The 27,821-nt window shown below is 44.4% G+C and overlaps 1 protein-coding gene across 3 annotated transcripts in view; it reads right to left on the bottom strand.

Moving 5' to 3' along the window:
- Egfr (epidermal growth factor receptor) overlaps positions 1 to 27,821 on the bottom strand; it is a 176,294-nt gene that overhangs the window by 45,026 nt on the left and 103,447 nt on the right. For all 3 annotated transcript variants that reach the window (XM_013353507.2, XM_026788907.1, XM_026788908.1), the window contains exons 2-11: positions 14,600 to 14,751; positions 13,600 to 13,783; positions 9,143 to 9,277; positions 5,737 to 5,805; positions 5,269 to 5,387; positions 4,097 to 4,238; positions 2,286 to 2,402; positions 1,642 to 1,768; positions 1,472 to 1,545; positions 582 to 672 (exon numbers count right to left, since the gene is read on the bottom strand). In XM_013353507.2, the coding sequence (XP_013208961.1) occupies positions 582 to 672; positions 1,472 to 1,545; positions 1,642 to 1,768; positions 2,286 to 2,402; positions 4,097 to 4,238; positions 5,269 to 5,387; positions 5,737 to 5,805; positions 9,143 to 9,277; positions 13,600 to 13,783; positions 14,600 to 14,751 (1,210 nt within the window). The remainder of the gene's footprint in view (positions 1 to 581; positions 673 to 1,471; positions 1,546 to 1,641; positions 1,769 to 2,285; positions 2,403 to 4,096; positions 4,239 to 5,268; positions 5,388 to 5,736; positions 5,806 to 9,142; positions 9,278 to 13,599; positions 13,784 to 14,599; positions 14,752 to 27,821) is intronic.

Genomic DNA, 27,821 nt, shown 5'->3' with positions numbered 1-27,821 from the left:
CTCTCTCTCTCTCTCTCTCTCTCTCTCTCTCTCTGTATCTTTTTCTCTCTGTGCACACATTTCATTGTTGTGTCTGGAAGAGAGGACATTATAGATCCCCAAACCATTTAGTGTTAAAACCTCACTTGGGTCCCCTTGTGCAATATGTTAAATACCTTCAACTTCAACACTATCAAAGATCAGCCAAACAGAAATAAGGACATTCTGTAAAACACCTGCTCATATTTTCCCAGAGTGTCAAGACAATAAAAACAGTCAAAGCCATAGGAGCTAAGGACATTTGGGGGGGACTAAGAAGACGTTAGAAGTCCGTGCAATGTGGGATTCTTGAGAGGACAGAGAAAGGACACATGCATTCACGGAAAATCTGGTGAACTCAATAAAGTACACGGTCGAGGGCACAGCGCTGTGCAGAGTCAACATCTTTATCTTAATCCATACATCGGCTCATGTAAGTTGCTCACATTAGGGGAAGCTGAGTGGAAGTTCACCTTTGTCCTGTTTCTGTACCTCCCCTTTACGGCCAATTTCAAAATAAAAAGCAGAGATAATCTCCCAGGCTTTGGTTACTGCTGACTTACTGTTGCTTTGTTCTGCCACGTATGATTTCTAGGTTCTCAAAAGCATGGAGGTCCGTCCAGTTTTCAGGCCAAGCCTGAATCAGCAAAAACCCTAGAGGGGAGGAAGAAAGGCTTAGACACACGATGCTGGAAAGTTCTTTGTTTTGTAGGAAGCATGTTCTAGGATTCATGGTGTATGGACAGTGGCAGTGGATTCTCTGGTCCTCACCACTAAGGATGACAGTGTACATACTGACACATGTCCCGGTGATCTTTAAAAAAAAAATTGAAGTCCTGCCTCCTCCATGGAACTTTGAATCTCTGAGTGCACCTCTCTCAACCCCCAGGCCGGTTTCCACCCTACAGGCTGAAGATGTGCCCTGGCTCTGATATCCTTCAAGGCTATCAGATTCCACACTTGGTTCCTTCTCTGTCTTCAAGTAGCTGCTTACTTAGTCTCATTTTAAATGCTTTCTTCATTTAACTCGGATCCCCACATCAGTCTTGTTTCTCAGATCTAATTATCCCTTTTTAAAGATGAAGAAAACGAAGTGCAGGTGGCAGTCATGAATCCAAGACTCCCCGGTGGGCAATCAGTTGAAATCTACTTCAGGAACCCTGAAACCCGAGAACCCGCATCTCCCCTTCTTTTTCTCCCCGGGACTTGAGGTCTGTGAGGATGAAGGCCTGTCTGACCTGGGAAGAACTGTTACATGTGACTCGCTTCAGCCTTGGCTTAAAGTGCTTCCAACGTGCACAAAGGGAAACCAATTTTACAAGCTCTCTAAGAATTAATCCTAATGGTAGAGCTTCAGACACCACATTGCTATGCCAGAGAAGAAGGGGGAATGTCTGGTGGTTTCTGTAAAATTTAATCTGCTGTGTATGCTCCCAGATACACCGGCACGAACCTGTTATTTCCTTTACGGTTTTTAGAATATCTAGTTCCTGTGGGTCTAGAGGAGGGGTCCGTGTGAAGGAATCCCTGAAACAGACAGCAACATGATTATTGGTCATTTCCCATGGCTTCAAAGAAGTAGATTTGGCTGCTCTCTCTCCAAGTCACTCAGCTGTTACTTACCCCTTAAAGGCCACTGGCAGGATATGAAGGTCCCCGCTGATGGCAGTGCAGTATTTGAAGTGTTTGATGTTAGTCGCATTTATGGAGAGTGTGTCTTTAAATTCGCCAATGCCTATGCCATTACAAACTGTTAAGAGAGAGATTTATTCCATTTACCTTTGCTGAACTAAGAAGGCTGCACCAGCACAGGCAGAAGCACGAACCCCTGTGCCAGTCATTGTTAACTCATCCTGCTCTGAGGGGACCCTCCAGGTGTCGGGGCCCTGGCAAGCTTTGGTGTTCCAAGCACCGGGATGGGGGCTTGGGGTTGCCCTTGTCACAGACCTTGGTTGGCTTTGAAGTCTCCCTGTTGTTTTCGACTTCAACTGAATCTAGCTACTCATTGGTTCCCCGTTTTTTCTGTACAGGACAGTTCACCTACCTGGGCTGTAGGTGGCACCACTGTGCCTGGTTCAAGAGAACGCCCCCCCCCCCCTCCCTGAACCTTGGTAACTTGGCTTTGCTAGTTTGTCTTCTACTTTACAGACAAAGATGTGCATTTTCTTTTTTAATTAACAGAGTAAGGTGTGTTTGTTTGGAGGTGGATGTAAGAGTCCAGCACAAAGGTCACAGAAAAGGGTTATCTACACCCGTAGATGCCCTACCTTTGCGACAGGGCCCGTCACACTTTTTACACTTGCGAGCACCATCTTCCTCCACTTCATAGTAGTCAGGACCGCAGGCCCGGACACACGAGCCGTGATCTGTCACCACGTAGTTTCCTGAGGAAGGGACGATGAAAAGCAGGTGTTGAAGGCCATGGCAGGTGCGCCTAACCTTCCGCAAACATCCTCATGCCCTGCTCTTCATGGGCCACCGGAAAGGTCTCTGATTGACTGACTTTACGTCAAGGAGAGAGGTTGACAGGTTTCAACTCGAAAGAGAATCAAGTTTGAGTTTAATGACTTTCTGACGGTAATGTGGGGAAACACAGACATTTGATCACAGGCATCAAGGGGAGAAGGAGGGAACAGCACTGTGCATGCTCACTGACCAGAAGCCTGTCTGTGAACATCAGCCTCCTTTGTCAGGTATGTGTTTGGAACTTTCACGCAAACCTTGAAATTGTACGTGACACCCATTAATGCGTCTCAAACAGCCCATGTCCCATTGAGGTGACTGCAGTTTGTTCTGTGTTTGACACCAGCTTTGCTCTTCCCCTCCTGCCATGTGGTCCTTGGGGGAGCAGTGAGGGTACCAGCTTGTGCTGCTTCCCAGACAGGCACCCCAATCTCTTTCTCCCCTTCCCTCACCTGTCTGTAGTCCTTTACAGACAGGCACCCCAATCTGTCTCTCCCCTTTCCCTCGCCTTTCTGTGGTCTATCTCATTTAATATTTATGATTATAGTGTGCACTAGAGACTCTTTGCCTCCATTTTGAGTTTCCTAAATAGATCCCCCAAAGTATGGGCATTGGTAGTCTGTGAGTCATACGCTCTTATTGTTTAAGGTTTTGAGTGTTTTCTGTGGGTTTTAAAGCCCTGTTAACTAAGTCTTCACACTGAGTCCATCTGTGGCATGACTGGGCAGGTTTTCCTTCATCTTAGTTTTCTTTTACTTTACAGTGGCTTATTATTCTATTTCTTCTTCTTCTTCTTCTTCTTCTTCTTCTTCTTCTTCTTCTTCTTCTTCTTCTTCTTCTTCTTCTTCTTCTTCTTTTTCTTCTTTTTCCTCTCTCCTTTTTTTCTAAATAGACTTTCATCACCTAAATCTAGGTAGGGCAAAATCTTACCCTCTTAGTTTCTCTTTTACATTTTTTGGGGGAGCTCTCAATCTCCTTTCTAGAAGTCAAGATTGGCTCTTGAGGTTCTTTAAAGATTGCTTCACTTCTCTGTTTGGGAGTGATCTGTTTTGCCATTTCCCTATAGGTTCCAGCAGAGTACAATCATACATAAACAAAGCCTGAACCCAAATGAGGAAATCAAAGCAAAACTGAAACTGCAGTCCCTCAAGACCCCAACCTTAGCCATAGCCTTTTGTACTCAAGAAGGCAGATCTGCTGCGTTTTCTAATTTAGGTCTGTTAAATGCCAGCATAGTAGAGAGCCAAACAATGATGGTCCCAGAAGGTGGTGATTTTGTGGTTGTCAGTTCCAGGACACCCCCATGTTATATAGCTGGCCCTCAGACTTGGCGTAAAACAACAGGTGTCTTTTGTTAACAAAGTCTGTTCGCTAACAACATGAGGACCAGCACAGGTGAAGCCACCCTTGGAGGAGAGGAGCCCTGCCTGCCACAGGTTGCCTCTGCCTCTGCCCCTCAGCACTGAGCTGGCTGCTCCCCTTTGTATCTAGCTGGGCATAGGCATATGCTAACCTACACAACAAGGCAGGCACAGCAGGCCCCAAACTGCCTAAGAGTCCAGCATAAGACAAAAGAGGTCACGGAGGATGGGTGAGTCAAAGGTGAGCAACTCACGGGGGCATTTCTTCACACAGGTGGCTCCAAAGCTGTACTTCCCTTCCGGGTTGACATCCATCTGGTAGGTGGTGGGGTTGTACAGCATCAGCGGTGGGCAGGTGTCTTTGCATGTGGCTTCGTCTCGGAACCTGTGGCAGACCTGTCACAGGAGGGACAACATGGCTGGTCAAGGACGTGCCATCCAAATGAAAGAAGCCCAAGGCCAGGCAGCCTGAAGTCAGGCAGGCCAGTGGCAGCTCTCAGTGCTTAGGTGATCAGTTAGAGGGGGGAGAATCTAGTAAGCCTTTCCATGGTAGTCAGAAACATCTTCCTCTTACAAGTAATAAGTATTATTTTTAAGTATACTGACTGTCCCAGTAGCTATAACTTAGGGTTTGTGGTTGGAAAAAATAATATATCTCTATTGATTACAGTTGATGAAAAATAAAGAAACATGACACGGCAAGAATGGCGTGATATTATTTTTAAATCCAGTTTACGTTGAGTTTCTCTTATGAAGGGCATTTTAGAAAACATTTTGGAACTTTCAAAGTGCAGGAATCTTAGCAGAAAGGTTTCATGTGGAAAGGACCAGACTCAAGGTTTTGGCTCTTACTAAGAACCCCATGTGGAGTCTTCCCCCCTGGGCTTCTCATTAGATCCAGCCCAGACTGCCCAAGTGAAAAAAAAATGCCCAGGCCCAGCTCTGGTTTCTGGGATTTAAGAATCTTCCATTTCCAGAAGCCGTAGAATAGTCTAGAGTGTAGCTTAGGGTGGACTTCCTCTTCCGGAGCCTGACAGGGCCTTGCTTGGTTTTATACCAACCCCAGGAATCACATTCACCAGCCCTGGCACCTGCCAAACTTCACACTAGAGCTTTTGCCAGAGCTTTGGTTGTGGAAGGGGGGAAAAAAGACACCGTGTGATGGTGTGGAGTAGGGGAGCAGCCCAAGAAGCATCGGAATATGGAGGGGCAAAGCAGATGATTCCAAGGCTATACTGCCCAAAGGTCTGTGGGACACATGTCAGGGGCTCTTAAAGAAACAGCTCTCTCCATTTGTTACAATGACGCTGTTGTTGGCCAGGACAACACTTATTGACAACGTGCCCTACTGGAATGCTCCTGTCACAGTCAGTGGGGAACAAGTGCAAAGCTCCCCAGCCCAGCTCCCCAACGCCTAGAGTCTTACCAGACAGTCACTCTCTCTGGGCCCCGTACACCCAGCGGCACACTGGTTGTGGCAGCAGTCACTGGGGGACCTGCCACGACAACGCCGGGAACATTGCTGGGCACAGATGATTTTGGTCACTGAAAAAAAGAAAGATCACTGGAGAAACACTGGCAAACTTTGAGATTTGTTTGTGCTAGGAAAGGGGGAAGTGGGAGCTGAGAGCAGAGCATCCTGCATGCCTCGGGTACTTGGGTAGCTGACTTGTAGGCATTTTATGACAGGCTGAAGTATCCCGAATGGTTAGCCTTAGATAGCTGTGTGCAGTGAAGTTGGTAAGACCGCCATTCATGGAACAGTTAACAATGCTTTCTTTGCCAAGCTTCTGTGCTTGTCCAGTTACCAAAGAGCAGGAGAGGATGGCCACACACTGTGTGTACTCTGCGCACAGCGGCGTGTTTCTCAGACCCTGACCCTGTGCCGACTTACATTTCTGGCAGTTCTCTTCTCCTCCTCCCCAGCAACTTCCATTTGGACAGCCCGGATTGCATTTTTGGCCTGAAAGAAAAATCTAGTAGTTAAATGTGCATTTTGATAAAAGTGAACAAATGACATGGAAGCAATGATGGGACCCCAAGGTCCCAGACGATGTTCTAGAAACAAGGAGCAGTTTGGAAACTTTGCACTCATACTTGGCTTGGATGATTTTTCTGTTCAGCTAAAAGACTCGTTCAAGAAAGGAAAACCCGTGGACTGGTTTTGTTGGCAGTTGAGCTGTGGAAACTGAGAGAATACTTCTGACTTGTCACAATCACAAAGATGACAAATCTACAGGGTCCAGGAGGTGCCAATATTCATGTCTATGCACTCCCCTTCTACATCCAATCTCGACTGAGTGGTGGGCGATCACCGTTGGGTTTAGGGACGTGAAATCAGGGCTGGCAAATCAGCACCCTTCTCCTCCAAGCCACGGAGTCGTGTAGAACATTCCACAGGAAGGGAACATTCTTATTCTGTGAATCATTTGGCCAATTACCTAAAACTTTAGCTAATAGCCGGCCTGTTATTGTCTGGAAATCTTTGTAACTCAACCATTTCTGTATTTTTTGTATTTGGTCAATATTAAATTGCAGCCACAAAGGTTTCTAATCTCTTGAATTCCATTCTGCAATTAATCCCACCGAGAAACACGAAGATCAAAGCGTGAGGCAGCATGTTTGTTGGAAAGTCCTGAGGTGTGGATTGGATTTAGTTTTCTTGCTTTTACTTTCTGTGGTTCTGGGTACTTAATGTTTCCACTGGGCTTTTAAAAACCATTCTATTTAGTTCTAATGCCCTCTTTGGGGACAAGCAGTTATCATATAATATAACTTTATTTCACAGGGAATCTTATTTGACTGTGTCTGAGTTTGGTTTCTCAACTTGTCATTGTAAATATTCACCCTCATGTTCCCTTCTAGGATTTAAATATATATTCATATTTATTACATATACTTAGTACATATTTAAAATTTATATTGAGGTATGAAGTAGCTGATGAATGTATTCATTTTCTTTCATGTAAGTCCACTCATGTAACCTTAAGTTCTAAACCTTATCAACAATAATATACGTTGGTCACAGTGGGCAGCTCTTCTGAGTCCAGACTCCTCACCTACATAACAGTTAAAATTACCTCGTAATACTGATTTCGTTCTTGTTACAGATGAAATACAGACTTCTCCAAAGGATTGTGAGTCTGAGAAGCACTGGTCAATGGAAAAGAGTGGAAGGTAGGAGACACAAGAGACAGATCTCTTCTCTTTTAATAGGTATAATTTTAACGTACTTACTTGATTTTTAAAAACTCCAGCATGCCGTTTGTCCCTTAATCATTGTCATTACAGAACAATTTATTGAAGGCATTCTTACTAAAATGTCTCTTGTTTATGCAATTTTGATTCATTTAGGCTTATTCTCATGACTCGTGCTACAGTTTGGGTACATAATGACCCCTAAAGGCTCGTATGTTAAAGGCTTTAGATCACAGAGTGGTGATAGCAACTTTAAGAGATTGAACTAATGACTACCCTGGCAAGATGTGCCCATAGGTACAATAGTGGCCTGAACGTTATGAGGGAGTAAACTAAGCATTCTCCAGTTGGACTTAAGATCAACCCCACAGGAGGAAACACATGCCTGCTGCTATAAATCTGGCCGAAAACTTATGGCTTGGAGCTTCTAAGCCTTAGGAAAGAATTCGCTACTATTATTCTGCTAAAGGAACATAGCATCACACTGCCTTCAAAATACTTAGCTCTCTGCCATGATTAGTGCCCAGTCCTCATCAGAGAGACTTCTTTGTGTAGTAAATGATGATTACCACAAAGACTCAGTGTCTGTGGAGTGCTCAACCGTACACAGGACATCTGGATCACAGCCCTCACTCCTACGGCTCTAGGCACATCACAAAAAAGAGGGGAGAAAGATTCTATGAGGTTCAGGAGGGACTACTATGGAACAGCATCTTCTGGACACAACAGGGCGGTTGTACTTGTGACCTCACAACAACTGTGGCTGCCTGTCCAAGGCCTGCAGAAGACCAAGCCAATCAGCATTCCAGCATGGGTGGGGGAAGGGACCACGAGAACCTACTCCTGGCTGCTGGAGGAGGGAGAGCCATTTTTCAAGGGCGTGGCCCCTGGTCCGTGGAAGCATGCTCCAGTGGATGCCCCATACCCATGCACATACATGCGGTACTAATTGTAGTCAGTGGGTTATTAAAAAAGAAATGAAAGTGGGAGGGAGGCACGGAAGCAGAGGAGTTGGGAGGATCACAATTCATTGTATACATGTATGTCATCGTCAAATAATAACTTCAAAACATTATATTAAAACAGAGGTGGAAGTATTGGAAGCCCAGTCATCAAAGGCAGTGTCTTTGAGGGGACAAAAGGATCTGGACCCTTTCTCTCTTTCACTTATGATGCCACAAGGTGACCATGGATGGTGGTTGTGGCTGCACAAAATTTTGGACACATAATGACTAATATCACAGATTTCCTAAGTTTTTCACCCCAACTCTTTTAATCAAGGCATCAATAAAAAATAAAGGACCTGAGAAAAAAAAAGCTACAAGACTTTTAGTTGATGTTTTTTAGGATTCATGTAGGCTCCACTGGAGGTCTAAACCAAGCTCGTATGAAGCTCAGTTGCAGGAACAGGAGAGTAAGAAGTGGGTCCATGCCTTATCTCGTACTGTGAAAAGATCAGTACTATTAGGAAGAACAGTCTTGGTGGAGCTTGGAACGTGAAAACACCCTATATCAAAGTTTCCTATCCAGTGCTAGAGAGGGTCACAGGTTGAGTCCCCAAGCTTAGTTCTGGTTCTCTGCAAGGCCCTCAGTTGCAGGGGGCTGCTGAAGGAGTGGGGGCATTGGTGAGCTGAGAACATTCAGGAAAGCACGGACAAATCTTCTCTCCGTGGTTCTGTGTCAGAGTGTTTACACTGATGAGCTGATGAGCAGAGCCCACAGGATCAGGACGACCTGAGTACCACTGTGAGAATCAGGAACCGGACAGATGTACACGTGACTGGGCCATGCCCATGAGGCAGAAGGGGAGAGGCCCTGGACCGTGACTACCCCTGCAACCTGTATCCGGGAGAAAGGTTCTCTGCTCAGTAATCTCACACATGCTCCTCCACCCTTGAAGAGATGGGTGTTGCCTTGTACAATGAAAAAAATTTTCTTACATTACTGTCTTGAATAAAACTCTAAGATCATTTGTTTACTTCTTTTTTTGTTGTATGTTGATTAATTTGATCTAAAGTTAACATCCTCTTTCCCACCCCAACACTGCCCACTTCAACTCCTCAGAGGATCTGAAGCTAATGGAAGGTGAATGAGGCACTTACAGCTTCTCGGTTGGTTTTGTGATTCCATTGACATGTTGCTCAGAAAGATATCCTGCACGATGTCCCTCCACTGGATGGTATCCACGTAGCAGAGGACGGGGTTGTTGCTGAATCGCACAGCGCCAGTCAGGATTTCTGAATAAATGGAACCACAGTAACCAAACTCTTTGATTCCTATTAACTCACAAAATGCATGCACTCATTTCTTTACATTTCTAATATTCTGCTTAATGCTGCCCGTGGGCAAATCCAAAGTCCCCAAGGTCGGCCCCATAGAAGACCTGCTAGAGATATATGAAGATACACTTCATGATAATGAAGGGAAAACTTACGAGTTTTTAAGGATTGGGTTGTGAATTTTAGAGATGCGGTAGCAGGAAGAGAAAGTGCATTCAGTGTGCACAGCAGAAAGGCCATGTGTGCAGTGACTTGTAGATCTGGGATGATATCAGACAGACTAGGATGATTGGATGATGTAGAGGTGAAGTCGGAGATGTAGGACAAGGGGGAAATCCTAGGTATTTGGACTCTGAAGACCAGGACTGTCACCAGGCGACTGTCACCAGGCATACTCTTAGGTGCCACTAGAGGATTTCCGCTGAAGAAGGACAGAGTGTGAGAGTGATATGAAATAAGAATTTTATGTATGAAGATGACTCAATTAAACACCAGTGGTGCAAGGTCATATAAGGACACAGAGTTTTTTGGAAAGAAGAAATGAGAGGACTTTTACAAAGTCAGGGTTGATCAAAAGTCAAACTTTTACAAAAAAATAAAAGAGGGCTACCTTAGCAACATTAGACATGACCGTGGACGAAATGATTTATGCATACAAAAATCCACAGATGCTCTGGTCTGCAAAGGTAAATTTGACGTGCAGGCTTCTTCCAGAGAAATGAAATGCACAAAATGAAATGTCTCCAAAGGAGACAAGACTGAGAAGTGGGCTAGCTGATGTGTAGGTGTCACCTCCAGTGATCCTCATCTGTTGAAGGAAGGCCACTCATTTGTTTCCTGGCTGCTTAGACCCAAAATAATCACTTAGAAGCTATATTTTTTTTGCAATACTGCTTGGCCAATAGCTTAAGTATATTTGTAGCTCGCTCTTATATCCTAAACTAATGCATCTCCATTAATCTGTGCATCACCACAAGGTCATGGCCTACTGATAAAGTTTTGGCAGGCTCCAGCAGAGGCATTTGTCTCCTGTGGTGGCTACATGGCTTCTCCCTGATTCAACCTACTCTCTCTATATGTCTCTTCCTGCCTGGCTATATTCTCTTAAGCCATTGGCCAAAAGCAGTTTCTTTATTAACTAATAAAGACAATACATATACAGAAGAACTTCCCACACCATTTCCCCTTTTCTGTTTAAATAAAAAGGAAGGTTTTAACTTTAACATAGTAAAATTACATATAACAAAGCAGGTATCAAGCAAGAATTACAGTTACAATATTTATATCTACTTTATTTTTATTACAACTAAGGAAAACTGTAACTATCTATTCTTTTTTTTTTGGACGTTGAACATTTCTTTTTTTTATTATAACTATCTATTCTTTAACTCTATCAAAGACTCCAAAAGGATATAATATATCCATTGTAAGCAACTTCCTTTTTATTTAGATATAAGAGGGGAGGTGATGTGGGAGGTAAAGTATGCTGTGAATATGTTTTATTGTCATTGGTTAATAAAGAAGCTGCTTTCGGTCAATGGCTTAACAAAGTAAATCCAGGCTGCAAGAGATATAAGGAGAAAGAAGGCAGAGTCAAAGGGAAAAGCCATGTAATTGCTTGCAGGAGACAGACGCACCAGAACCTTGCCAGTAAGCCACAGCCATGTGGTGATACACAGATAAATAGAAATGGGTTAATTTAGGATATAAGAGCTAGCTAGAAATACACTTAAGCTATTGGCCAAACAGTATTGCATATAATATAGTTTCTGTATGATTATTTTGGGTCTAGGCAGCTGGGAACAAGTGAGCAGCTTCTGGCTACATTGATAAAGATCTAAAGATTATCATTCAAATATGGAAAAATGTCTAGAGAGACAGCATACACTGCCCTTCTAGGGGACCTGGGTTTGGTTCCTAGCACCCATAGTGCTTGTAACTCTAGCACCAGGGGATTCAATGTTTCTGGCTTCCATGAGCACCCATACCTATATGCACACCACACCCCCACTCATATGCCTATAATTAAAAGTAAAAAAAAGCATAAACATGGGAAACCCAGATATAGATACCAAAGAGACCTCACCACCACACAGGCAGAAATGGGAAGCTCCTGCCTGCACAGAGTGCTGAAATGGAAAAGGAGCAGCTCTCTGGGGAAGCTTGCAGAGACTACTGGGTGACAAGGAGAAGAGATTTGCACGTGTTCAAGAGCATAGTTTAGAGGAAAGAGAAGCTGGAAGTGCTGAAGGCTTCCAGCAGACAGAGACACAAAGCAGAACTGCAGATCTGGGGCAGGTGACAGTTCTCTCAACAGATGACAGGAGATAAAAGAACTTCAGAAGGAAGGCAGGCAGGCCAGAAAGGGCCAAGTTGGGGAACTCTGCCTGGAAAATAGAGGTGACAACAGTATGATAGAGAAAAAGGAACCAGAGGTACGAGGTCAAACTTAGCAACATCAGATAGGCACAAACACCCAGGTTACAGTGACCACCAGGAGAAGAGACAAGGAAGCACAGAAAAAACCAATAATAGGTAACAACAATAATTACGTGAGAGGGGGCAGGATTCAATTAGCTTCCCCCTTCTAACTGAGTAGCGTTAGAAGGTAATGAGGAGAAAGTCAAATCTATTTTTATTTCAAAATTCAGGAAATTCTCAGTTGTGGCAGTCGTCCTATATTAAATAACTGGGATCTGTACAATTACTTTACATTAATTATAAAAAATAGGGGTATTCCGGGGTAAGAGCATGCACACACATGCACACATACACAGAAGAGCAACAACAGCAGTAACAACCACAAACTAGGAACTCAAGTCGCCATTGCATGCTTTGACTGTGGTAATAGAGTTGAATTTGTCAACACAGAGGGAGCGCATTGGCAAGTGTGTGTACTACAGTTCTGCCATAAGGTCACTGAGAGGCAGAGAGAAAGACACACACAGATGAAGGAGTAGTTACAGAGATGTTTAGCTGATGACTGACGGAGCCGGGGCTGGAACACAGACAGCCTGGCTCCAGGAGCTAGACTCATACCCGCAGACTTCCTCACATGTCTGAGGCAAGACAGGCAGAACAAGGCATGCCTCAAGTACCAAACAGGCCATTTCATGCACTGTGTGTATGGGAGAAATGAATGCTAGCACAAATTCAGAAGCGTGCGTGGGTGCTGGGGAGCAGTTAAAGTGGTGGGTGGCAGTTCTGAAGGCGGTTTATAGGCTGGTGAACCAGAGAGCTGGGGAAGGAAGTGTCTGGCTGGCTGTGTGGCCACATCCTAGCTCCACACACTGGTAGGTTCCCACTCTCTGTTCCCTTTCTTTTCACCCCATCCCCTTCCCAACCCCTACTTCCCCATCAGAGCCGCAGGACACACAGAGATGACAGAATCAGCCAGGGGGTACAGGTCTGTGGGCGAGTGATCTTATTGCCATGCCTTTATTTGGAAAATGACACTGTACAACATCTGCTTTTAAAAAAGGCCGTGGCATCAAGTGGACTTACTGACTTGAGAAACAGTCTGTGACATGAGGAAGAATTGTTGTTTCTCAACCTCTCGTCCATCTTTTCCAGTTTCCTCTTCAGATTCAAAACCTTCCCTTCTCTTCCCAACTTACCCTGAGTTTCCATGAAACAATATAAACCTTGAAACCTGCTTTTCAACCCTGGCAGGATTTTTAGTTCATTAGACTCTGTCCCAGGAGTGGTTTTGCTATCTCCAAGTTCAACTGTTTTTGCTCCACTCTGGGAGGAACATCAAGTGAGCAAACTCATAAGTTGTTGCTGTAGTACATTAATTGCTTTGCTATTTTTCATTGCTGTTGTCAATGTTTTGTTATACCTAACCAATGAGCTAAATTCTGAAAGGCATGCAGATAGAGAAAAAACATGGCATGTATGGTTTGGGATACCTGATGTTTCAGATGTCCAGTTTGCCTAGGAATAAATCCCTGCAAGATGAGGGAGTGGCTGCTTATCCTTTCTGCCTCTGGCCCAAGCTTACTTCCTACTAACCCAAACTCTCACTCACCAAGGTTGGCTGGATCCAGAGAACGCAGTCATTGATTCCTATCTCTGGATATTATTCCTCATCCATGGAAGAACTGATTTCTACCTGGCTTAAATCTCTTTCCATCTTATTGCCTGTGATCTACACAACTGCTACCCACTGAATTTTGCAAACAGCACGCAGTACATGTATTTGATAGACATGTCTTCTCTGAGTTAGGATCAACGGAAGCGACAAATTTGCCTCTCTGCCTTGATGTCCCATCTCTTACCCTGTAAGTTCCGCATGGGCAGTTCTCTAAGCCCGGTTTTGTTTTCCCCATAGTTGGATAGGACAGCTAAGGCATAGGTGTTCTCATATAAAGTGTTCCCCCTGATGATCTGCAGGTTCTCCAGAGGGATCTTCTCCACGGTGTTGAGAGCAATGAGCACATAACCAGCCACCTCCTGGATGGTCTGAGAGAGAGAAAAAAAGCCTATTAAAGTGGATGTAAGAACCGCGTTTAATTTCACAATGACACATTCATGTGGCAGATAAATCTAAGCCAGTAGACAACTACACTTGGGTGAAGGGTGTGGCAGGGTTTGCAATTATTCTTTCATGTCTGCATTTGTACTCAAGAAGCTTGCCTTAAAATTTGCATTTGACATGTTGGGAGTCTCACTTTAACTCAAATGAAGACAATCATTTTGAACGAATCTCTCATGATGTCTTGTGGAAGGAAGAAGGGAGGGAGACATGAAATAAATAAAGTCAAAGTGAACCCAACCGAAGTCTGAGTATCAGCAAAGGTGGTTTTGAAGCCTTCAGAGTTTGCTCCTAAAGGCTCAGTAGGATTATTTAGGAATTTGTGAACCAGTTATAAATTTCTGGTAGCTTGAGTTGAGCCATGGCATAAGCATTTATACCAAGTGTATAGGTACACAGCACAAAGCAGTGCTTTTTAAGGTTATGATTGTTATTATTTGGAAAGCTAGCATGTCAACAATGTGATCTGGTGGAGGCAGTGTCCAGCTGTCAATGTTAGCACCTCTGAGGACTGTGGAATATCAGAAGGGTTCCATCCTATTTTGTTTTCCACAGTGAATTTGACTGTAGCTGGTCAAATGTTATGAGAGAACTTCTCATAATACTCTCCTGTAGTGCCTGGGACTTGTGGCTTCCCTAAGATGAAGTATCCAGGCCTCAAGTCAAATTCTTCTGAGGTTTCTATCTACTTGTGTTTCATTCTATAGTGTTTGTGTAGGCCAACCCAAATGCAATGCACTCACCTTTAAGAAGGAAAGGTCATAATTCTTCTGCACGTAGGTTATTTCCAAGTTCCCAAGGACCACTTCACAGTTGTTGAACATCCTCTGCAGGCTCAGAAAGTGGTCTTCGAAAGTGCCAAGTTGGGTGAGTCTGTTACTTGTGCCTTGACAAACTAGAACAAAAGGGAAAGAGGTCTCTTAGAAGATGCTGAGTAAGGTAGCAAACCACAACAGAACAATATTCGTCAGCTTTCAGAGCCACAGTGACTAACAATCATCTTTGATCAAAGCCACCGCAACGCTGATGTGGTCAGAGATGCTTAAGTTTACACAGCTGTAATCCGCAGTAAGACAGAACTCATCCCTGTGATGGATGTGATCATATGGTATTAAGGATACAGAGCAAACAAGGCATTAAAAGTTGAAGGCAGGGTGGGGGGGGAGACACACATTCTATCAAGGTTTTGTGTTTGTTACTTATCTTGTTTCTGTGGCAAAAGAAACAAGGAGGGAGGGGGCTAGTTCAGCTTCCAGTTCCAGGGGAGATAGTTAACTATGGCAGAAAAAGAATGGCGTCCCAAGTGTGGGACAGCTGGTCACATTGCATCCGCAGTCAGGAAGCAGAGAGAGGTGAATAGCATTCAACTTCCTTTCTCCTTTTCCTTAGTTTGAGGACCGCAGGCATGGAGTGGTGCTACCCACCTTTAGGGTAGAACCCAACCTAGAAAACTGTTCAGAGATGTACCCAGATGTCTGTTTCTATGGAGATGCTAAATCTTGTCATGTTGACAATCAAGATTAACCATAGCAGTCTCTAAAACAGGATAGACTTAAGAGTGCCTGTAGAGAAAGATATCCATCAAATCCACGTGTATGACACAATTGCAGGGTGAGTTAATAACAATGCAATGAACCTTTTACTTCGCAGAAAATAAAAAGGGCACTGCCTTGTTGTGTATACAAGGAGTCTCCAAAACCACAACACTCAATAGGCACTGTTTTCTAACCACAATTCTGTGTACGCAAAATCAATGAAAACAATGGAATTTTAAGAGTCAACAGTTAGAAATTAAAAATACTCCTCAGAATCATCCAAGGACAAATCAAAGTTCTGATATAAAACACCCAGAGATTTTTAGATGAAAAGACAGTGCTATAAAGCAGTAGGTTAGTAAAAACCAACATGTCCTTCTGTCTTTTACACATGTGTTAATCAAACCAACATAGGTATCCATATGTTTGCCTTGTATCTCCTGCCAATACACAGTGTGTCAAGACATAGACTTAACCTGAGAAAACATGTGAAATTAGGGGCCATGGTTAGGCCACAGAAATGTACTCTTTAGAAGCGAAGGAGAGGACAGTAATAAAATGGTATTTACAACTTGGCTTTTGGGAAGACATGTTTAGGCAAGCATAACAAAACAAAGAGACTTGGAGCTTTTGAAGCAGGGAGCTTGTTAAAGGATATACTTTGAACCAAAATTATCCTAAGAGTGAAGAAATATGGCCTCTGGGTTTAGACATTACATTTAGAACTGGCCAGACCCTTCGGTGTTGGCTAAGTTGCTCCCTTGACAGTCACAGTAACCAGGGGACAGAGCACAAAAATAAGGCCAATGTCAACACGATGGTACTTTCTTCAGGTACGTTTACAATATGCATTCATGTTTTATAGGCTTCTTTGTTCCCTCCCTTTGGGTTGTTCTAAGAGCATCATCTGTCTGGCCTTGCACGGTGGAGCCACAGTAAGCAACCGGCACATGTTCAGACACCACAGAATCAACCCAAGGTATTTACAGACACTATGAAGCAATCGTCTCATCCTCTTTAACTCTATGGGAATCTCTCTAGCTCCCATCCATTTTCTCCAATGAATTCAGCAGAAGCGATGGCTCTCACATAGGAACTGTGTGAAGGTGACAGGTTGGGGTTCCTATCTCCCACCTGTAAAGACGGTCGAAGGGAAAACTAAACAATCAGGAGTGCTTCAAGCTCCAGAAAGAATGTAAGGACTTGACTTCCCTCCTGCAAACCCAGGGCAGAACAAAAGTTATGCGACTCAGGTCTTCAAAGCACATAGGTGTGTCTGGGTCTGACAGCGACATTTTCTATCATGGTGGAAGTTAGATCATCTCAGTGCCTGCAGGCTTCCTCAAAAACATCTGTAAACCCAGCAAACTGTGCCAGGTGTACAGCTGTGAGTCAAGGAGCCGTCTGCTGATGCTTCCTCCTTTTTTACAGTATGACCATGGACCAGATGGATCTGAAGAGAAATGGGTTAGAGTACAGTGAAGATTATTAGTATTTGTGAGGATGCTAATATAGGCAATTCCTTCAGCTTTTGCATACATTTATAAACGCTTTTACTAAAGTTTGAGGGCCAGAAGCTATGTGCTTTGAAGACCTGAGTCGCTGAACCTTCCTTCCCAGGTGGGCGTGGCTCACACGAGGCCCAATCGGACTCCTAGGATTTTCACTGTGGTGTGGTCTTGCCTATGGAGCCCTCGGGTAGCAGTGGAACTCATGAAATGCTGCTCTTCAAGTTGAGTTCACTCCCCAGCCCAGAATTTTGGGGATTAATCTTTGCTTCTGTGACAGATTCCGGGCAAGCACATTAAGAGAAGTTATTTGTGCATTTTCTTAAGACACAGAGGGCTGATTTGACGCCCGTTTCCTTAAGGAAACCTTCACTTAACTGAAATTACTGAATTGGTCCTGGGATTATGGGGTAGGCTCTGGCAGGTCTATGCTGATATTGCATATACAGCTCTCCTTGTCCACTGCACTGATTAACACGCAGCGTAAGACAAGCTTCTTCAGAGTCCTCCAAGTTCACTTGCACACTTTCAGAAGTACCCACAGAAACTCACCCTTGCTTTAGCTCACTGTTCTTCTCGGTTGCCAAAGTTACGGGGTTCTTGGAAATGTCCCCCCATCACCTATGAAGCTGTCTCTGTTTCTGTCCTTGCCCTGTTTCCTACAGTATATTCCACTTTAAAGCGGAGATCACATCACACAAAGCCTGGGTCCAAGCCATTGGAATGTTTCCTGGTGTAATTCCAAGGAGCAAAAGTTTCTCTTTGGGTCCATGGGCTTTTCACTCCTTCCCATTTTCCTGCTGGCTCTTTGGTCCAGGCACTCACTTTTGATTTCTCTCAAACTCACATAGCATTTGCTTAGCAATCTGCCCACGCCCAGCACTGGATACCTTGCTCTCCTTTTTAGTATGGACATGGCGATTCCACAAGTAACTGTCAGAAGAGGCAGTCCTAATTCGCAGCTGTGCCCTATCATACCTCTCAAGCTTCTTTTCTTCCTCTGTTCTTCCTCTTTTCTTCCTTCAAATGATTTCTTCTGCGTTTATTGTCTACTTTCACCCATATGTATATATATATATATACCACATATTCAAAGGTGGGAGAAATAAAATTATAACTGTACGCAGCCTGTACATTTTTTCCTCATCATTGTTTTTTAAACAAAATAGCAGTGTTTTCTATAGCATTTACACTGCAGAAGGTGTTATGAGAACTAAGCAATCTTGGGATGACAACATAGAGACAGGAGGAGATTTACACATAAATACCACTTTTAATACGGTAACGGCATCCAGGGAGATCCTGGTACTCATCATCTGAGGGTACCGGGAGATGAAAAATTACACACGGGCACTCTTTGGACTGACAGCACTGATGTGCACATGCAGGATGGCATTATATTTCTATTTTTTGTTGCCAAAACAATGAGTGACCATGTGACCAAATTCTCAGACGACGCACATGGGTTTTCAGAGTTCTCATTTCTTTGTGTCTCACGAGGGAGGCATCAGAGCAGAAAGGGTTTATTTGTAAAATGATAGCCATCAGACTTTTCCAGCTGGTCATTTCAAGATTTTCCTAGCCCAGACAACACATTTCAGCAACTTAAAAGCTAGGGAACCATTCCCATGATGTCTTACTGAGGAGCTTAAGGAAATCGCAGATGAAATGGTAGTTAAATGAATAACGGTTTAGTGAAAAAGAGTCCTGGAGACTTGCTAGAGATTTCATCCCATGGGGATAGGAATTCTGCTCTCTACTTGGAGATGATGGCCCTTCAGGTGGGAATAGCCAAAGAGGACCCAACTGCAGGTTTTCTTACATGTAAGTAAAGTCTTAATGTTGATGTTAGGGAAGATAGTGGAAATTTTCTCCATAAAGACAACGTTAGCAGGCTAATTCAGGAAAGTTGAAATGATAGGACAATAAAAAAATCTTTGACTTGAGCCGCAATGAAATAAGTAGAAAATGTAAGCATTGGTATGTACTGTAGGCCAAGCCAAAGGTTTTACGCAATGGGGAAAATCTTATGATTTTAAAGACCTGTCTTTAGCGAATGATCTCCTTCTAAGGTTCTCTTAGCCGTTTCCCTCTCTGTGACAACTGGGAACTAGTTTCCAGTTAGTGGGCATGTGAACAGATGTGACAAGCTGCATCTAGAGTGCAGCTCAGGAAGAAAGGCCACGCAATCCTCAGAGAGAAAAGTTCCCTTACGCTCTTGAAAGTTTGCTTTGCGTGTTATCACAGTCGTGTGGTGCTAACCGTGGCAAGCAGCAGCACGCTTACACAGCTTCAAGCCCAAACAACAGTTACGTTAGCAAGCAACGCACACGAGAATAACATTTCCTCTATTTTGAGCAGGGAAAGTCAACATCAAAACCAGTTGACTTCTATCCCCATGGTTCTCCTCCGCAGCCTCTAAATAATTCTAAAACAAATGTAGAATTTCTAAAACGCACACCCATTAGAGGTAGGATGCCTTTGTCCGTTTTGTCCTACTTCCGTGGGAGGTAGGTGAGAGTTCCGAGTTACAGGAAGGACAGTTTTATGAGGGACAAAAGAATAAGTTTCTAATGACATCATCAAATACCTTTCTGTTAACAAGACTGCCATGGTATCATTCCCCGCTGGTTAACTCCTCTTAATATGCTAGCGAGGTAAAGCGAGACCAGTTTTGCCTGTTTAAAGGGACAACGGTGAGTGTAACCAGATTGGGAACAGGGGGCTAGAAAGGTGGCTCAGTGGTTAACAGCAATTGTTGTTCTAGAGGACTCTAGTTTGGTGGCCTGCAGTAGCATGGGAAGGCTTACAACTGTCTGGGATTTCAGCGCCAGGGAGCTTGACGTTCTTTTCCATCCTTCTTAGTACTGCAGTTGTGTGCATAACCTCCACAGAGACACACACACATGTGCATATTTTAATTTAAAAAATTCTAAAAAAATGATTGTAAATGAGAAAGTGCTTTACAAATCATACCCCTCTCTAGATGTAAACTATGTGCCCCACTGAGGCCTCACTCTGGCTCCAGCAGGTGTAAGAATTTTGCTTCCATGACTTCTCTGATACCAGCAAACTGCTTCATTCTACAGTTTCTTTCACTGACAATCTTAAACCACAGGGCAACCTATTCTATTATTCGCAAGAAGTTGAATGGCAAATCAGAAATGAATTTGTCATGTGATTGAACTATGCATTCTTTAAGGACCTACTGAGGACCTGGCAAACCCTTGCCCTCATAGAGAGTTCCCCCAGTTACTGACCCTGATGGGAAATGAAGACCCTCAATGCCAACTCACAGAGTAAGGAAAGTTGATTGTCTGTAAACTAGAACTGGAAATGGTTGAAGCACTCCCGCTGAGTATCGAGAGTACAAGCGGTGCATGATGAAGAAGCGGCCCTGGTTTAGAGTCCCTCTATGTGGAAGTGTAGATGGTAGTCAATGTCCTGCCGCTGTGATCAGCTTCGCGGAGCCCGTGTGAGTAAGCGTTCCTTTCTCCTCTGACTTCTGCTTGCCTCATCTCAGGACGGCACACTCACTCACGATTAGGGCTGTTTCTTCACACAGAGGCATACTTCTGCAGTGACTCCTTCTGAAGGGCGCCTCCCGGACTTCCTCCATTTCCATGGATCTGACCTATTTATCCAGAGCTTGCTGTTCCCGGAGTATGGCAGCTCACCAAGGCTGACAGCGTGGAGTCACAAACAACAGTAGCGTCTGCATTGCCTCCACACCTCGCAGTAGTCAAGGTCCTCCCTCTGAGTTCAGGCAGGAGCTCAAGCAAGCCGCTAGCGCTGCCATGACTCTCTCAGATGGCCGAAATTGGAGGGGTCCTTGAAGGTGAGACCTCAGGGGAAGTCTGGAAACATGTATCATCTCCATCCAGGCTCCCTTACATTGGTTTCTTGCTGCCAGGGGAAGCTAGGACACTCGCAGGAATGGAGAGTTTGGGTGTGAATGTGCTAAGGGGGCATAAACGATTAGCTCAGAGCACAGCCCTGATAAGGACCAGTGTGAGCAAAGTGGAGAACACAGAATCTCCATAGACTGGGGCTAAAAATGATTGCATGAAAATGGACTTTGAAACCGGACTAGTTTGGCTTTAAGGAAAATAGCTTTTACTAAATCTTAAGATGCCCTTTGATACTAACTCCCAGTCACCTGTGATCTCTCTTAATCTGTGCAGTAGACGACTGGCCATCAGAAAGCATTTTGGAAGCATGAAAGGCTGGTGGCGGACTGGATTTCCACCTCCCTACCCAATGTTGCCATGACCTTGGTGCACTAGCCTGTCCACCTGCGCTTCCTTAAGTGCTTCTGTCAGGAGGGCTGAGCGTTCCCACCCGGGTGTGGTGTCTCTTCCTGGACATGGCATGCCTTCACCATCCGTGTCATTCCCAGCAAGGCAATGCAAAAGCAAAGGGAGACAGGTCTTCCAGGTCCTCTTCCCCTAAGCATGGTCCCCTCCCAGCTCACAGAGATTCTCGTCCATATCTTGCTCAGGTCTGATGACTCACTCCTTGATGATGAAGGCTGAGTAATGTTTCTCACACTGGACTGTTCACTTGCAGGTGGAACTATTCCTATAGAATTTGTGCGCATGCCATATATGGCCAGGAAGCTTTATGACACGGGGGCGGGGGGCAGCAGCCTGGAACAACGCTGGAGCCAGTTAGCAAAGTTTACCTTGCTCCGTTGTCTGCTCTCCAGACTCGAGAGGCCGTCCTTTCCTCTGTTCATTCATACTGTCATTCACTGAGTTACAGGAAGGATGGTTTTATGAGGGACAGAGACTATGTTTCCAATGACATCACCGGATACCTTTCTATTAACAAGACTGCCCCAGTATCGTCATGTACCATCTCCAGCCAGTTAAGGCCACTGAGCATCCTAACTGGGTAGCAGGGGACCAGTTTTGCCTGTTTCACAGGGCAATTGTGAGTAGTGATAAGGTGGTGGACAGAGATCTCAGTGGTTAAGAGCACTTGCTGCAATTGCCACTATGCCAGAGGACCCCAGTTCGGTTCCCTGCGCTCACATGGGGAGGTTTACAAATGCCTGCAGCTACACCTCCAGGTTGTCCATTCTTCAGTTTCTTATTCATTCGCTGAACCACAGAGTGCTTAATCGAGTACTACAGAGACAGCTGCCCAGGATGAATCAGAAACAATGACTCAAAGGATCGAATAATCCTTTTAGGAAATGACATGAGATATGAAATAGTTGTAGGACGTCCCACAAGGTAGAGCCCCACTGCCTGAACACAATGAGGCAGGAAGAGGAGAAATCACCAAGCTCCAGTTACCAGAAAAGAATATCCCAACATCCCTTGGGAAGCAGATGAAAATGCAGTGCTTCATGTCACACTAAAGGGATAAAGGGGCTGTAAGTGCCAGTGTTGAATCCGGTGACCTTACCACACCCAGGGCCACAATTTCCCACCCTAAAATGGTGGTGGGGGCTTCCATTTGTATGTTTTTTTTTCTTTGCATTCCTCTCCTCTGGCTCATTGCCCACATTCTAACTTGGGGATATAGCTTATCTTCTCTGGATTAGAGCTATCTATGTGAATCATAAGGTCTTAAGAAAAATCTTAAACAAGGTATTCAATTTGCAAGGAAATAAAAGAATTCTGATCTAGAAAATGGAATTGGAAGTTAGTTTTGGGCAAATGTTTCTCCACAGAGAGATTCTGGGCTTTGAGAGCTGTGCATATCTGGTCCTCACCACAAGATACTTTACATATTTTTTTTCTATTTTTACTTACTCATATTTTTCAAAAATCAGATTTTAATGAACTCTTGTCTATAAGGCCATTTCTGTAAACAAATAAACATATACATTATATATATACATATATGCACACACATAATGTATGTTATTCTACAATGAACACCAAAAAAACAATCTAACAAACAAGTATATAATTTTCTTCACCACAGAAAATAAATAGAAAACCAAACGACAACCCAAATCCTAAAAAGAATAGCAACCACTAAGATACCATCAGGAGACTGGTATGTGGGTGTGATTTTTTTTTTATTATTATTCTGAAAACAAGCAATCTCTTCGCAGCTGCTCTCTCTTAACCTTGGCAGCTTTGGCTATTCCACGATAGCCACTCTCTAGTCGAGTTTGCTGGGGGAATCTTCCAGAATGCTGCTCTTACAGAACCTCAAGAGAGCCAGGAAAGGAGTCAGTAAGGAAGACTTCTGAGGATTTGAAATGTTTTGTGGGGCAACATGTCAAAGGGAGGTTTCTTCTCCTGAGGACCAGACACTTGCTGGGTTATTGGGACCTCAGCGGGTGGTTAAGGGCAGTGATGTTGAGGTGTAGAAGGAAACCAACTGCTTTAAGAGTGGCTGGGGGAAGACAGCGGCTGAGGAGGAAATCATGTACGCAGACAGAGCTGTGGCTGAGATCCAAGATGCACCACACAAGTCTGGCTTCTCACTGTCCCTTTCGGGCTGGGACTGTCCACTGTACCAGAGATGCTCTGAAGAGGAAGACAAGAATCTCTAAACAGATTGCTAACCTGGTCCCACCCGTGAGCCAAGTGGACAACTTGCTGTACTCAAGTTCAGAAACAAGGCAGGTCTCAGAGCTACTTAAAATAGGAAGGTGTGTCTACCTCAAAAAAATGTTTAAAAAGCAAAATGAGAGAGAAGAGGGGGTGGGATCTAAGGCCCTAGATGTTTGACTACAGAATGATTTTAACCTAGGCTTTTACTGGCACTTGTCAGTGGTCACTAGACTTGAGTGACATGTCAGGACTAAAGCCCTGGTTCCACATTTTCCTAGGCAACGTCGTAACCTCTCATGACTCTGGGATAATTTGGTGAGGGGGGAGAGTTGCTGGCAATGCACGCGATGCAGGGAAAACCCTGACTAAATCCTACTGTGACATGAATCTGAATTAAACCTGGATCAGGGCCCACTAGCATGAATTGCTTCCTTCCGTTCAAGCCCTCTTGGAGGAGGCTGACCTTTCCACCCCGCTGCTCACTGCTGGTGTGTGGCCTGTCCAAGAGCTATGAAGTCGAGCCGCTGAGGGATGCGTGGTTAATGCTGACCGTCACTAACTGCCCACCCGAGTCACAGGGATGTGACCATGGCTCAGCAGGAAGGTAAGGTAACTGGGTCCAAATCTGACCAGGGGGACTGTGCTGGGTCACTTGGCAGTAAGGAGGCCAAACCTGCTATGAGCCTTGCAAAATTCTTTCTCAAGGAGTCCCCTCTTTTTCCGGGAACGTTTTCTCCTGTTGTGAGTTTTCATTCAATGAAGGGCTTTTCCTGACCCTTTGTGGTGGTTTTCTAAGTTGATTATATAAAGGCTCTAGGCTCACGACCAAAAACAAGTTGATTGGGATTTGTGGGCCGTGTTTGCACATGTTTTTATTCAGCTCTTGCCTGAAAATGAGCAACCTGAACTCACTCCTGGTTAAGTTTAATGTGCCTTTGTATCAGTCTTAAACGGGCAAGAGGCTATAGCAGGGCGTAGAGGAAACCCGTGAAGAGGCCTGAGCTGCTTAGAGATCTGAAATCCAAAGCCCATTTTCAGGATTCATGCACCAGAGAAAAAAAATACAGACTCAAAGATCATTAACAACTAATAAATTTTCTCATGTGATGCCTAAGACAAGTTCTCATAGAACATTTTGAACTTAGGCTAGGGAAGTAATTGCAATGGGCTGGCTGTTCTGTTGCTTTTAGGCTGTACCATGAGTAACGTTATCGATTAAAAGTATGTGTTCTTAGGTGTCATGATTTGTTATTAAATGGCCAGGTGTCTGGACACTTGAGGGATTTTGCCAACCGGGACTGGCTTTCTAATGTGCTCATCAAAGTCTACCAGAGGGAGCCTGAATCATCACGTATGAAGGTCTAGAATAGGACCCTGTATGCTTTTTCTGAAAAGGCTACACAAAGTGCAGTTTTGCAGATTAGGTAATCTCTGTCCATCCCTCAGTTCTGCTGGAATAGCATTACAATAGTCACAAGCAATGATAAAATGGGTGCATAATCAGATGTGTTCTAAGGAAACTTCACTTACAAAAGCAGGCTTCAGGATGGATATGATCTCTTGCCGTATTTTACCAGACTGCTTTAAAAGAAGGCCTAACAGGAAGCCAGAAGTATATAGTTAGACACCCCTATTCCTATACAGGACAGAGAAAACCCTGGTTGCAATGACAGATTTTCTAAGGGCATGTTATCAGGAGTTTTCTTGGCACTAAGTTTTTCTTATTTTATCATTGTCTAAGCAGAATAACCACCATAAGATATAAGGTACTGAAAAGTGGTACCCAGATATGAAAAAGCTGTGTGTTGGTGTGCATGAGGTCTGTGCTGGGCATCATTGTAGACTTAGATTTCATGCTACCCTAAGCAAAGTTAGTAATCCTGTCTTCTAATAATGGAATGGATGAGTCTGTCATGTATCGCCATCACTATGACACAGTTATTCCTTACACTGATCTGAAACCTGTTCTCTTTTAATTTTCCTGGGCACAGCGGAAGTGCCTCTTATGCCAACCTCTGGTCCTGCAGATATTTTCAGAGAATGTTTCTCAGCACTGTTCTTACCCCATTGCCTTCCTGTAGAGCCTCCTCCTTGCCAGGCCTCCTAGGAACCCCACGTGTGTGGCTTCCCTGCCCAAGACCTTTGCAAGGCCTGTGTCTAGCAGCATCCTCTGACATCATGTAGTTGTAGCTCCTCTTTGTGAGGAGTTGCTCAGATTCGGTGAGAAACATTGTTATTTCACAGTCTATCCTGTTTCTTTAAGGACGTAATGTGTCACACGGACTGGGGACACAGACTTGTAGTTTTAGCTAATCATATGGCTGAGGCAGGAGGATGAGAACCTTAAGGCCAATTTAGATAAATAAGTGAGGACTGAGTCTATAGCTCAGTGGCAGGGACGTACAAGAGGGAGCCTGAATCATCACGTATGAAGTTCAAGAACGTGCAAGACCCTGGCCTTCATCCTCGGCACTGACAAGAAAGAGGGCAAGCTTGGTAATCAGTTCCAAAGCTTAGGTGGGGAAGCATTTTCCTTACTTTGTCTCTTTTGGGCTTTAGAGTCCTACCACATCTTAGGAGCCTGTAAAAATCATCAGACAAGAACATGCTTCATTTTCAACAATCATTGCTTCATTAACTTTGGAATATACTATCTCTTCATTATTAACTATTGTGCGCATGAGTGCTTACAGACTTGCCCCTGGGAATCACAAAGGGTATTTTATGCCTGCTTTCCAAATGAATCCTGTCTTCAACTGGCATGCTTTTGTCTTACTTCCAGATCGCTTTTGCGGATTTCTTCATCATGTGTTCTTAAATGTCCTCCCCACATCCTCGAACGAGGCTGACATTATCTATTGGTAAGAAACTGCTGAATTTCCTTTCCCTGAAGACCAGTTACAGGCCAGCTGCAAGGAGACACCTCAGGTGTTCCCTTCAGTGAGGACACCATAAAGGGAAGCTACAGAGTCATGTCCAAGAAGCTCCTCAGTGGAACTAGCTTTACCCAGGAACCGTGATAAGTCTAGAGACTCTCGCAACTAGGTCGGGGGAAGAGTGGAGTATGGAGCGAGGTGGCTGAACCCCAATTCTTGGCTTAAAATCACTATCAATGAAAGCAGCTCACCTCTTGGTATGTCTGAATACCAAATCAAGGCTCAACGCTTCACTCCAGGAGGGAGGAAGCCACTTCATTTGTTCCTGGGCCAACATTGGCTTTCCTGGCTATCTTATTAAACCTGACAGCACATGTCGACGGAGATAAAGCTAGCGCTGGAGTCGTGGACTCTGGTATGCGCCTGCGAGGCCATTGCAGGACGGTGGTTTCCAGTGGCTGTTCAGTGGCAGGAAGGCGGAGGGCTTGTGGGATGGACGTATTTCAATAAGCCCTAAAGCAAATCTTGTTTTTCTTTTTAAGCTGACTGCCTGGAGACTGAAGCCAGAAACTGGGGAAGAGAGTGAGTTCTAAGTGTGTACTTTATGTCTTAACTCAATTCGTCCTGAAGTTGTTTACTCTGGCCCATTGTCAAGCCTTTGCAGCGGGGGAGAGCTGGTGGCGGAAGGGGTCACTCCCAAGGGTGCCGTGAGTCTTTTGCAGTGGACTCCTTCCATGCTGCTGAAGAACCACTCAGAGATGATTTTTCCCCCTTGAAACCAAGAACGTTTCCTACACAAGCATTTCTTTGTAATCTCAGTTAGCTTTTTACGATAATTCCTGCTTCTAGTTTAAAGACTACAGATGCTGTGTGGGTAGAGGGTGGCAATGGGGAAATAAAAGAAGGGAGGATCTAGGTGTCTCTCACTTAGCAAATGTGGTAATGCTTTCTTCCATGGAAAAAGCACATCAACTAAGAAGAAATGCAGACAGTTTGTGGTACCACTGCAAAAGCTTGTAGCTGGCTTGGGGAGGCTTGACTAGATGCCCTACTTTGCTCCTTCCCTCCCAAGAAGACCTGACCTTTTGCCAGGTGATTATCTGAACCGCATCTTTATGTTTGGGGACATCACAAATGTTAGGTACCTGAACTCAGTCACTCATCAAATGTTATCTTGCTTTATAAAAAAGACCAGAAACCCAAGTACCATAGAAACATTAGGACACACATATCTCCCTAGTAGCTAAATTGTTTTCTCCAGGGAATGCCCCTAACCAATGGAAAATCACTTATATGTTCTCTGTAAGCCATTTGCTATTTAGTGTTGATTTGGGTCTATCTCAGAGCCTCTGTAACAGGGTGGGGGTTCTGAACTTGGGGTCTATCTCAGAGCCTCTGCTGCAGGGGAGGGGTTCTGAGACTAGGGTCTATCTCAGAGCCTCTACCTCAGGGGAGGGGTTCTGAGATTTGGGTCTATCTCAGAGTCTCTGCAGCAGGGGAGGGGTTCTGAGATTTGGGTCTATCT

This window comes from Microtus ochrogaster, unplaced genomic scaffold, assembly GCF_000317375.1.
Source record: "Microtus ochrogaster isolate Prairie Vole_2 unplaced genomic scaffold, MicOch1.0 UNK9, whole genome shotgun sequence".
NCBI lineage: Eukaryota > Metazoa > Chordata > Mammalia > Rodentia > Cricetidae > Microtus > Microtus ochrogaster.
This window is presented reverse-complemented; position numbering and strand designations above follow the sequence as displayed.